The 12,515-nt window shown below is 44.5% G+C and overlaps 1 protein-coding gene across 3 annotated transcripts in view; it reads left to right on the top strand.

Annotated features, from left to right (window-relative positions):
* LOC106591126 (interleukin-2 receptor subunit beta) overlaps nt 1-12,515 on the top strand; it is a 39,143-nt gene that overhangs the window by 9,197 nt on the left and 17,431 nt on the right. The window contains exons 2-7 of one of the 3 annotated variants that reach the window (XM_014182324.2): nt 1,162-1,264; nt 5,566-5,699; nt 5,857-6,055; nt 8,820-8,931; nt 9,067-9,142; nt 9,433-9,532. In XM_014182324.2, the coding sequence (XP_014037799.1) occupies nt 1,192-1,264; nt 5,566-5,699; nt 5,857-6,055; nt 8,820-8,931; nt 9,067-9,142; nt 9,433-9,532 (694 nt within the window). In that variant the 5' untranslated portion in view covers nt 1,162-1,191. The remainder of the gene's footprint in view (nt 1-1,161; nt 1,265-5,565; nt 5,700-5,856; nt 6,056-8,819; nt 8,932-9,066; nt 9,143-9,432; nt 9,533-12,515) is intronic. The other 2 variants (XM_045708569.1, XM_045708579.1) reach the window with 2 other exon arrangements.

Raw genomic sequence — 12,515 nt, 5'->3', positions numbered from 1 at the left:
TTATGTAATATGCCAGGGAGATATGTATACAGTAGCTAAGAAAGTAATACTAAGTGTATGTTGTATAGTCAGCTGTTGGTAGCCCATAAGGCATCATCCTAAGAATTTGGTACCTCTCCCCCTTAGAACTTAGCCTACTGTTCTGACTTGGTGGTGCACATGTAGCCTATAGCCTGTTTTAGAGAAATGTCATCATCGAATATTGTAAGCGCTTTCATTGTGTGCTTATATGCCCCCATTATTTAGCCTAAGGTTCTGACTTGGTGAACAAGGAAAACACTGTAAGAATGGCCAATGTTCTGAACTCTGTCCCTGTACATTTCAAAAGTGCTGAACAAATAGTTATATCGACTACTCGCTCATTAATATCTTAATCGAAATTACAGCTTGCCTCTTATCCGCTCATCGTTCCCTTATGTCATGGTTTGTACATCTCAATTGCTATATTGCTTATATAGGTATATCTCAGTACAGTATCTTATTCATAATTTTAGACAATGTTGGAATGATTTCATTGTTTTGCTTACTTTGTGTATTATAATAAGCTCATGTGCTTTTCTTCACGAGGAGGGGATACTATAAAATGTTGTTGGGTCTGTAACCATGTTTGACAGTGACACTCTTCTCATTCAAATAGTTTTTTTCCACAAAAAGTTCAGTAATAGACTTATGTAATTCCAGTTGATATTGCGAGGGTTGTTTTGTTTGCGCAAAGCGCAGCCTGTGCGTCGGGATATTGTGGTGCTCGTGATTGTATTTTCCTTGATTTTTAGACCACATAGGCCTAGTAAAATAATAAAATGGCTTTACTGGCATGTGTTAAAAAAGTTTGAGTTTGCCCCACCAAGATTGTATGCTAAAATCACCACTGGCATGCGTATGGCATTGATACAACTGACAACACTTAATCTACTTTCATGTAAAAAAAAAAACACACCATGCAAACAGACAGAAAATTCATATACACTTTTTTCCTCCCTTATGGTTCCTTCTGTTTTCCATCCCAAATGGCATCGTATTCCCTACATAGTGCACCACTTTTGACCAGAGCCCAATGAGCCCTGGTCAAAAGTAGTGCCCTATATAAGAAATAGGGTACCATTTGGAACACTAAGCCACCTGCCACCTGTTGCTAAGGTCATGTCTCCTACTGTGTTCTAGAATTAGAAAAAGGACCAGGAAGAAGTCATAATGGAGGTTCTATGGTGTCTCTATGTCATCCTGCTCCTCCCCCTACTAACCTGCTCCAGCCAACCACAGCCCTGTAAGTCATCAATACCCTTCACAATGCATTACAAGCACATTTATAATGACTATGAGGTTAAAGTGCAGACTGTCAGCTTTATTTTGAGTGTATTTTCATCCATATCGGGTTAACCTTTTTAGAAATTACAGCACTTTTTGTACATAGTCCACCCATTTTAGGGGACCAAAAGTATTGGGATAAATTCACAAATATGTATATTAAAGTAGTAAAAACTTAAGTATTAGGTTGTATATTCATAGCACACAGTGATTATATCAAGCTTGTGACTCTACAAACTTGTTGGATGCATTTGCTGTTTGTTTTAGTTGATAACGTTTTCATGTCTTTATTGAACACACCATGCAAACATTCACAGTGCAGGGTGGAAAAGTATGTGAACCCTTGGATTTAATAACTGGTTGACCCTTCTTTGGCAGCAATAACCTCAACCAAATGTTTTCTGTAGTTGCGGATCAGACCTGCACAATGGTCAGGAGGAATTTTGGACCATTCCTCTTTACAAAACTGTTTCAGTTCAGCAATATTATTTGGATGTCTGGTGTGAACTGCTCTCTTGAGGTCATGCTAAAGCATCTCAAATTGGGTTGAGGTCAGGACTGACTGGGCCACTCCAGAAGGCATATTGTCTTCTGTTGAAGCCATTCTGTTGTTGATTTACTTCTGTGTTTTGGGTCGTTGTCCTGTTGCATCACCCCACTTCTGTTGCGCTTCAATTGGCGGACAGATAGCCTAATATTGTCCTGCAAAATGTCTTGATAAACTTGGAAATTCATTTTTCCATCGATGATAGCAAGCTGTCCAGGCCCTGAGGCAGCAAAGCAGCCCAAAACCATGATGCTCCCTCCACCATACTTTACAGTTGGGATGAGGTTTTGATGTTGGTGTGCTGTGCCTTTTTTTCTGTGTTCCTTCCAAACAACTCAGCAGTAGTTTCATCTGTCCACAGAATATTTTGGCAGTAGTGCTGTGGAACATCCAGGTGCACTTTTGAAAACTTCAAACGTGCAGCAATGGTTTTTTTGGACAACAGTGGATTCTTCCGTGGTGTACTCCCGTGAACACCATTCTTGTTTAGCGTTTTAAGTATCATAGACTCGTCAACAGAGATGTTAGCATGTTCCAGAGATTTCTGTAATTCTTTAGCTGACACTAGGATTCTTCTTTTAACCTCATTGAGCATTCTGCGCTGTGCTCTTGCAGTCATCTTTGCAGGACGGCCACTCCTAGGGAGAGTAGCAACAGTGCTGAACTGTCTCCATTTATAGACAATTTGTCTTACCGGACTGATGAACAGCAAGGCTTTCAGAGATATTTTTGTAACCCTTTCCAGCTTTATGCAAGTCAACAATTCTTAATCTTAGGTCTTCTGAGATCTCTTTTGTTCGAGGCATGGTTCATATCAGGCAATGCTTCTTGTGATTAGCAAACTCAAATTTTGTGAGTGTGTTTTATAGGGCAAGGCAGCTCTAACCAACATCTCCAATCTTGTCTCATTGATTGGACTCCAGGTTAGCTTACTCCTGATTAGCCTAAGAGTCATTAGCCTAAGAGTTCACATACTTTTTCAAACCTACACTGTGAATGTTTAAATGATGTATGCAATATAGACAAGAAAAATACAATAATTAGTGTATTATTAGTTTAAGCACACTATGTTTGTCTATTGTTGTGGCTTAGATGAAGATCAGATCAAATTTGATGACCAAGTTATGCAGTAATCCAGGTAAATCAAATCAAATTGTATTAGTCACATGTGCCGAATACAACAGGTGTAGACCTTACAGTGAAATGCTTACTTACGATCCACTAACCAACAATGCATTTAAAAAATACGGATAAGAATAAGAGATAAAAGTAACAAGTAATTAAAGAGCAGCAGTAAAATAACAATAGCGAGACTATATACAGGGGGGTACCGATACAGAGTCAATGTGTGGGGGCACCGGTTAGTGAGGTAGTATGTACATTAAGGTACAGTTATTAAAGTGACTGTCCATAGAGGATAAGAGAGTAGCAGCGGTGTAAAGAGGGGGGGGGGCAATGTAAATAGTCTGGGAAACCATTTGTTTCGATGTTCAGGAGTCTTATGGCTTGGGGGTAGAACTGTTTAGAAGCCTCTTGGACCTAGACGTGGCGCTCCGGTACCACTTGCCGTGCGGTAGCAGGGAGAACAGTCTATGATTAGGGTGGCTGGAGTCTTTGACAATTTTTAGGCCTTCCTCTGACACCGCCTGGTATAGAGGTCCTGGATGGCAGGAAGCTTGACCCCAGTGATGTACTGGGCCGTTCGCACTACCCTCTGTAGTGCCTTGCGGTCGGATGCCCAGCAGTTGCCATACCAGGCAGTGATGCAACCAGTCAGGATGCTCTTGATGGTGCAGCTGTTGAACCTTTTGAGGATCTGAGGACCCATGCCAAATCTTTTCAGTCTCCTGAGGGGGAATAGGTTATGTCATGCCCTCTTCACAACTGTCTTGGTGTGCTTGGACCATGTTAGTTTGTTGGTGATGTGGGCACCAAGGAACTTGAGGCTCTCAACCTGCTCCACTGCAGCCCCATCGTTGAGAATGGAGGTGTGCTCGGTCCTCTTTTTACGGTAGTCCACAATCTTCTCCTTTGTCTTGATCACGTTCCAAAGGGTTCACATACTTTTTCTTGCCAATGTATGATATATGAAAAAACATGATATAGAGCCTGATAAAACTGGCTATTAAACAATGCTAAGCCACAACTAGGGGGATGGGGGAGGGGGTCAACTGTGCTCGCTGTACCCAAAGAGGGCAACGTCATGACAGTATTCAGACCCTTTACTCAGTACTTTGTTGAAGCACCTTTGGCAGCAATTACAGCCTCGAGTTGTCATGGGTATGATGCTACAAGTTTGGCACACCTGTATTTGGGGAGTTTCTCCCATTCTTCTCTGCAGATCCTCTCAAGTTCTGTCAGATTGGATGGGGAGCGTTGCTGCTCAGCTATTTTCAGGTCTCTTCAGAGATGTTCGATCGGGTTCAAGTCCAGGCTCTGGCTGGGCCACTCAAGGACATTCAGAGACTTGTCCCGAAGCCACTCCTGCGTTGTCTTGGCTGTGTGCTTAGGGTCATTTTTCTGTTGGAAGGTGAACCGTCATCTCAGTCTGAGGTCCTGAAGCAGGTTTTCATCAAGGATCTCTTTGTACTTTGCTCCGTTCATCTTTCCCTCAGTCCTGACAAGTCTCCCAGTGCCTTCGGCTGAAAAACATCTCCACAGCATGATGGTTTGGGGAGTTTCTCCCATTCCACCACCATAGGGATGGTGCCAGGTTTCCTCCAGACGTGACGTCTGGCATTCAGGCCAAAGAGTTCAATATTGGTTTCATCAGACCAGAGAATCTTGTTTCTCACGGCGTGAGAGTCTTTTAGGTGCCTTTTTGGCAAACTCCAAGTGGGCTGTTGTGCCTTTTAATGAGGCACGGCTTCCGTCTGGCCACCCTACCATAAAGGCCGAATTTGTGGAATGCTGCAGAGATGGTTGTCCTTCTGGAAGGTTTTGCCATCTCCATAGAGGAACTCTGGAGCTCTGTCAGATTGACCATTGGATTCTTGGTCACCTCCCCCATTGCTCAGTTTGGCCGAGCGGCCAGCTCTAGGAAGCGTCTTGGTGGTTCCAAAGTTCTTCCATTTAAGAAAGATGGAGGCCACTGTCTTCTTGGGGACCTTCAATGCCGCAAAACTGTTTTGGTAACCTTCCCCAGATCTGTGCCTCGACACAATCCTGTCTCGGAGCTCTGCGGACATTTCCTTCAACCTCATGGCTTGGTTTTTGCTCTGACATGCACTGTCAGCTGTGGGACCTTATATAGACAGGTGTGTGCCTTTCCAAATCATGTCCAATCAATTTAATTTACCACAGGTGGATTACAATCTCAAGGATGATCAAGGGAAACAGGATGCACTTGAGCTCAATTTCGAGTCTCATAGCAAAGGGTCTGAATAAGTATGTAAATACGTTTTCTTTGTTTTTTACTTTTAATACATTTGCAAACATTGAAAAAAATGTTTTTGCTTTGTCATTATGGGGTGTTATGTGTAGATTGATGAGGAAATTGTTTTATTTAATCCATTTTAGAATAAGGCTGTAACCTAACAAAATGTGGAAAAAGGGAAGGGGTCTGAATACTTTCTGAATGCACTGTATACAACTTAATACCAATTCATACCTGATACTAACATTTCTAATTCAACTTAGTACTAGTAGTTCTGTTACAGTGATATTAGTAATATATTAGTGCCACTATGACTACATTGTTTTGTGTTTGGCAGTTAAAATGCATCCCCCTGGCAAGCCGACCGTCACCAATGCCTCAATCGCCTGGACACCAGGAGGTCCCATTTCAGAAATGATATCCAACTATGACTTCCAACTGCAGTGGAAACAGGAACTACATCACTGGGAGGTGACAGAGAGAGAGGGGGGAGGAAGAGAGACAGAGACAGAGGACAGATAATAACAAGGGAAAGGGGAGAGATGTGAAAGAGAGAATACAGTGAAAGAGTGCACATCTCTTTGTACACTATCTAAAAGTACACCTACTGTATGTTGTGGTACTGCAGGATGCTGTGGAGGTGAACATATCAAACAAACAGACGTATTTTGACCTGGACCCTGAGAGGCTGGAGAGAGGAAGGTGGTACCAGGTCAGAGTCAGGGTTCGAGCCGACCCAGACTATTACCCAGACTGTCAGTGGAGCGACTGGAGCCCCAGTGCATCATGGGTGTCTGCTGTGGGCCAGATGAAGCCACAGCCAACAGGTAAATACAGCATAATTGATACACGTTTGAATGTATTCAACTGCAATGTGTCTCTCTGAATCAGAGAGGTGCAGCGGGCTGCCTTAATCGACATCATCCGGAACCCAGGGAGTAGTTGTTTTGGGGGGTTAACTGTCATGCTGAAGCGCAGAACAGCAGATTGTTTTCTACCTTGCCAGCTCGGGGATTCACTAGGCTATACTATACAGTAGATAGAGTGAGGGGAAAAAGGTATTTGATCCCCTGCTGATTTTGTACGTTTGCCCCTGACAAAGAAATGATCAGTCTATAATTTTAATGGTAGGTTTATTTGAACAGTGAGAGACAGAATAACAACAAAAAAATCCAGAAAAACGCATGTCAAAAAATGTATGAATTGATTTGCATTTTAATGAGGGAAATAAGTACTTGACCCCCTCTCAATCAGAAAGATTTCTGGCTCCCAGGTGTCTTTTATACAGGTAATGAGCTGAGATTGGGAGCACACTCTTAAAGGGAGTGCTCCTAATCTCAGTTTGTTACCTGTATAAAAGACACCTGTCCACAGAAGCAATCAATCAATCAGATTCCAAACTCTCCACCATGGCCAAGACCAAAGAGCTCTCCAAGGATGTCAGGGACAAGATTGTAGACCTACACAAGGCTGGAATGGGCTACAAGACCATCACCAAGCAGCTTGGTGAGAAGATGACAACAGTTGGTGCGATTATTCGCAAATGGAAGAAACACAAAAGAACTGTCAATATCCCTCGGCCTGGGGCTCCATGCAAGATCTCACCTCGTGGAGTTGCAACGATCATGAGAACGGTGAGGAATCAGCCCAGAACTACATGGAAGGATCTTGTCAATGATCTCAAGGCAGCTGGGACCATAGTCACCAAGAAAACAATTGGTAACACACTACGCCTTGAAGGACTGAAATCCTGCAGCGCCCGAAAGGTCCCCCTGCTCAAGAAAGCACATATACATGCCCGTCTGAAGTTTGCCAATGAACATCTGAATGATTCAGAAGACAACTGGGTGAAAGTGTTGTGGTCAGATGAGACCAAAATGGAGCTCTTTGGCATCAACTCAAGGAGGAGGAGGAATGCTGCCTATGACCCCAAAAACACCATCCCCACCGTCAAACATGGAGGTGGAAACATTATGCTTTGGGGGTGTTTTTCTGCTAAGGGGACAGGACAACTTCACCGCATCAAAGGGACGATGGACGGGACCATGTACCGTCAAATCTTGGGTGAGAACCTCCTTCCCTCAGCCAGGGCATTGAAAATGGGTCGTGGATGGGTATTCCAGCATGACAATGACCCAAAACTCACGGCCAAGGCAACAAAGGAGTGGCTCAAGAAGAAGCACATTAAGGTCCTGGAGTGGCCTAGCCAGTCTCCAGACCTTAATCCCATAGAAAATCTGTGGAGGGAGCTGAAGGTTCGAGTTGCCAAACGTCAGCCTTGAAACCTTAATGACTTGGAGAAGATCTGCAAAGAGGAGTGGGACAAAATCACTCCTAAGATGTGTGCAAACCTGGTGGCCAACTACAAGAAACGTCTGACCTCTGTGATTGCCAACAAGGGTTTTGCCACCAAGTACTAAGTCATGTTTAGCAGAGGGGTCAAATACTTATTTCCCTCATTAAAATGCAAATCATTTTATAACATTTTTGACATGCGTTTTTCTGGATTTTTTTGTTGTTATTCTGTCTCTCACTGTTCAAATAAACCTACCATTAAAATTATAGACTGATCATTTCTTTGTAAGTGGGCAAACGTACAAAATCAGCAGGGGATCACTGTACTCCCTCACTGTACTTGGTGTGCATCCCAAAATGCCTCCTATTCCCTACATAGTGCACTAAAATTGCACCCTTTTCCCTAAGCTGTAACAAATTGCTGTAAATTTACAGAAAAACTTTCAGTTAGCTACTGTAATTCTATATTACAGTACTGTAAAGCGTAATGCAGTAGTGCACTAAATAGGGAATACGTTGCCATAGTGTGTTTCCATAATAAATGTGAAAAATAGCTTCTTCTCCTTCTTCTCGTCCTTTCCTTCTTCTCCTTCTTCTCCTCCTTTCCTTCTACTCCTCCTTTCCTTCTCCTTCTTGTTCTTCTTCTTCTTCCTTCCTTTCTTCCCTATTTATTTATTTCATTCTTAGATAGGAAGACACATGCTCAAAACAAAACAAAGCCCTGTAAGTCATCAATACTCTCTTCACAATGCATTACAAGAACATTTATAATGGTTTGTATCCATAGCTGCATGAAGTAGGCATTCCGAGGGTGTTGCAGCACCCCCCGAAAAATCGAAATAAAAAAATTATAAAAAAACGTATATAGCCATCTGTCATTCAGGCAATTTAATTTATATATTATTCTCTCTCTCTCTCTGAAACTTTCACTTTCTCTCTATCGCTCTCTCTCTTTCTGCCTCTCTCTCTCTTTCTCTCTCTCTCTTTCTCTCTCTTTCTCACTCTGCCTCTCTCTCGCTCTCTGCCTCTCGCTCTCGCTCTCTGCCTCTCTCTCTCTCTGCCTCTCTCTCTCTGCCTCTATTTCTCTCTGCCTCTCTCTCTCTCTCTCTCTCTCTCTCTCTCTCTGCCTATCTCTCTCTTTCTCTCTCTCTCTCACTCTCTGCCTCTCTCTCTGCCTCTCTTTCTGCTTCTCTCTCTCTCTCCCTCTCTCCCTCTCTTCCTCTTTCTCTATCTCGCTGCCTCTTTCTCTCTCTCTGCCACCTTTTCTCTCACTCTCTCTGTTTCTGTTTCTCATAGGTCTGCAGTGTGTCAATGACTTCATCAGTAACATCACATGTGTGTTGAACAACACATACGTGCCCCCAGACATGCCTTGCACTCTGCATGGTAAATACCCCGGGTTTAAAAGGTAAAGAAGACTAAGAATGAACCTTAACTGGAACCCTATTCCCATAGAGTCCTGGTCAAAAGTAGTGCACTATATATGTAATAGGGTGCCATTTGGGATGCTAACTGAAACAATGGTTCACTGTTGTAACTACAGGCAATGTGAGATGAAGTCCTTGGGAGGTTCCAACACAACTTTGAGAGGCGGCAGTCTGGTCTTTGAGGGCAATCCAGTGAGTTTTATAAAACTACATCAAGTTAAAACCAATGCTTGCTTATATATGTGCAGTATTATAGATCAAAACTATCATTTAAAAACAGATTATATAAGTAATAACATGAATGTAACACATTCATCTGGATGAATAAATTAACCAGGAATTTGTTAATTTGTAAAAAGCAATTATAACATTTTTCCCTAATAATAATAATAATAATAATAGTAATAAAACAATGACAGCATGTATATAGACCAATAGACAAACAACCCTGGATAACTGAACTTCTGTAAATTATCTTTCAGCACTTTTGTGACGATGATGAAATACCCATTGGTGTACAGTGTGGACAAGCAGAAGATTATGTGATAAAGATTAACTACCTGTATCAGCCATTTAACCACAGTAAGTGTACAGTAATTTTAGTGATATTATGTACGATGTGTCAGCTATTACTAACCTACTACTACTACATTAACTGTACACCAACAACAACGATACGATACTATAACTCTATGAGGTTTTGTGAGGTCATCATACAAAATACACAAAATCAATACACAATGATACAACATAATGCAATACAAACATGGTGGAAAGCTTATTCATTTATACAACTTAATACTAATTCATACCTGATACTAACATTTCTAATTCAACTTAGTACTAGTAGTTCTGTCACGTCCTGACCATAGAGAGCTCTTATTTTCTATGGTGGAGTAGGTCAGGGCGTGACTGGGGGGTTGATCTAGTTAATTTATTTCTATGTGGGGTTCTTGTCACGTCCTGGCCAGTAAAGGGGTTATTTGTTATTATAGTTTGGTCAGGACGTGGCAGGGGGTATTTGTTTTATATGATTCGGGGTGTGTGTGTATGTAGAGGGGTGTTTGGTTTATGTATTCCGGGGTTTTTGTCATTGTTCTATGTTAGTATATTTCTATGTTCTGTCTAGTCATTTCTATTTCTATGTTTAGGTAATTGGGGTTGGGGCCTTCAATTGGAGGCAGCTGTCTATCGTTGCCTCTGATTGAAGGTCCTATAAATAGGAATGTGTTTGTCATGGGATTTGTGGGAGGTTGTTCTTTTGCATAGCTGTGTGTTGCCTGCAAGACTGTTTGTTGTCCGTTGTTTTTGAGAAGTGTTCATGGTTATTTCAAATAAACGTTAAATATGAGCACTCAACCCGCTGCGCCTTGGTCCATCCATTACGACGACTGTTACAGAACCTCCCACCAAACACGGACCAAGCAGCGGGCCCAGGAGGAGGAAGGATCCTGGACCAGGGAGAAAAGGGAGTGGAGGACATCGTGGACATGGGAGGATATAATGGCAGGGGACAAGACCCTGCCATGGAGACAGGTGTAGACAGCAAGAGAGGAACGGAAAAAGTGGAACGAAGATTGGGACTGTTACAGGGGTTCACGGTTGGCATTTAAGCCTGAGAGGCAGCCCCAATAAAACAATTTGGGGGGGCACACGGGTAGTTTGGCGGGGCCAGGATTAAGCCGCAAGCCAACTCCCCGTGCTTATTGGAGGCAGCATGTTACTGGTCAGGTCCCGTGCATTGGAGTGATGCGCACGGCGTCAAGGCCAAGCCTTTACAGGCCGGTGTGCGCGGTGCCAGCGCCCCGCATTTGCCAGGGGGAAGCGGACATCCAGCCAGTAAGGGTCGAGCCAGTACTTCGCTCGAGACCGCCAGTGCGCCTTCACGGTCCAGTGTATCCTGTTCCCACTCCTCGCACTAGCCGTGAGGTGCGTGTCTCCAGTCTGGCACATCCGAAGCCAGCACCACGCACCAGGCTTCCAGTGCGTCAGCCCAGTCCAGTACGTCCTGTTCCCGCTCCTCGCACTAGCCTTGGGGTGCGTGTCTCCAGTCTGATACCTCCAGTACCAGCACCACGCACCAGGCTTCCAGTGCGTCAGCCCAGTCCGACCCGTCCTGTTCCTGCTCCTCGCACTAGCCCTGGGGTGCATGTCTCCAGTCTGGTACCTCCACTACCACCCCAGGCACCAGGCCTCCAGTGCGTCAGCCCAGTCCAGCTCGTCCTGTCCCTACTCCTCATGCTAGCCCTGTGGTGCGTGTCCTTAGTCTGGTGCGTCCTAAGCCAGCCCCACGCACCAGGCCTTCCGGCAACAGTGCCTCGTCCAGAACTTCCGGCAACAGTGCCTCGTCCAGAACTTCCGGCAACAGTGCCTCGTCCAGAACTTCCGACAACAGTGCCTCGTCCAGAACTTCCGGCAACAGTGCCTCGTCCAGAGCTTTCGGTGACAGTGCCCCGTAGAGAGATGGCCCACTGTCCGGAACCGAGAGAGACGGCCCACTGTCCGGAACCGAGAGAGACGGCCCACTGTCCGGAACCGAGAGAGACGGCCCACTGTCCGGAACCGAGAGAGACGGCCCACTGTCCGGAACCGAGTGAGTCGGCCTACAGCCCGGAACCGAGTGAGTCGGCCTACAGTCCGGAGCTCCCAGAGTCACCCTACAGTCCGGAGCTCCCAGAGTCGCCCTACAGTCCGGAGCTCCCAGAGTCCAGTCCAGGGTCTACAGTGACAGGCTTCAGGCCGAGGTATTCAGTGGGGGTGGACTGGTCAGGTAGGGGACTAAGGCCTAAGCCACCTCCACTGTAGGAGGTTTGGGGAGGGGGGGTGTAGCACGGGAGCCGTCGGTGACGGCAGCCACCCTCCCTTCCCTCCCTTTAGTTTAAGGGGTTTATTTTTGTAAGATTTTTTTTGTTAGGTGCATCCGGGGTCTGCACCTTTGGGGGGGTACTGTCATGTCCTGACCAGTAAAGGGGTTATTTGTTATTATAGTTTGGTCAGGACGTGGCAGGGGGTATTTGTTTTATATGGTTCGGGGTGTGTGTGTGTATGTAGAGGGGTGTTTGGTTTATGTATTCCGGGGTTTTTGTCATTGTTCTATGTTAGTGTATTTCTATGTTCTGTCTAGTCATTTCTATGTTTAGGTAATTGGGGTTGGGGCCTTCAATTGGAGGCAGCTGTCTATCGTTGCCTCTGATTGAAGGTCCTATAAATAGGAATGTGTTTGTCATGGGATTTGAAGGAGGTTGTTCTTTGCATAGCTGTGTGTTGCCTGCAAGACTGTTTGTCGTCCGTTTCTTGTTTTCTTGTTTTTGAGAAGTGTTCGTGGTTATTTCAAATAAACGTTAAATATGAGCAATCAACCCGCTGCGCCTTGGTCCATCCATTACGACGACCGTTACAGTTCTAGGTTTGATTTTCTATGTTGGTGATTTGTATGATTCCCAATTAGAGGCAGCTGGTAATCGTTGTCTCTAATTGGGGATCATATTTAAGTAGCTGGTTTTCCCACCTGTGTGGAACTCAACATTCGCTGCGCCTTGGTCCGACATTTATTCCAGCGTACGTT

The sequence above is a fragment of the Salmo salar genome, chromosome ssa02, assembly GCF_905237065.1.
Source record: "Salmo salar chromosome ssa02, Ssal_v3.1, whole genome shotgun sequence".
Taxonomy (NCBI): Eukaryota; Metazoa; Chordata; class Actinopteri; order Salmoniformes; family Salmonidae; genus Salmo; species Salmo salar.
Note: the sequence above shows the minus strand (reverse complement) of the source record. Positions and strands in the feature narration are given on the sequence as shown.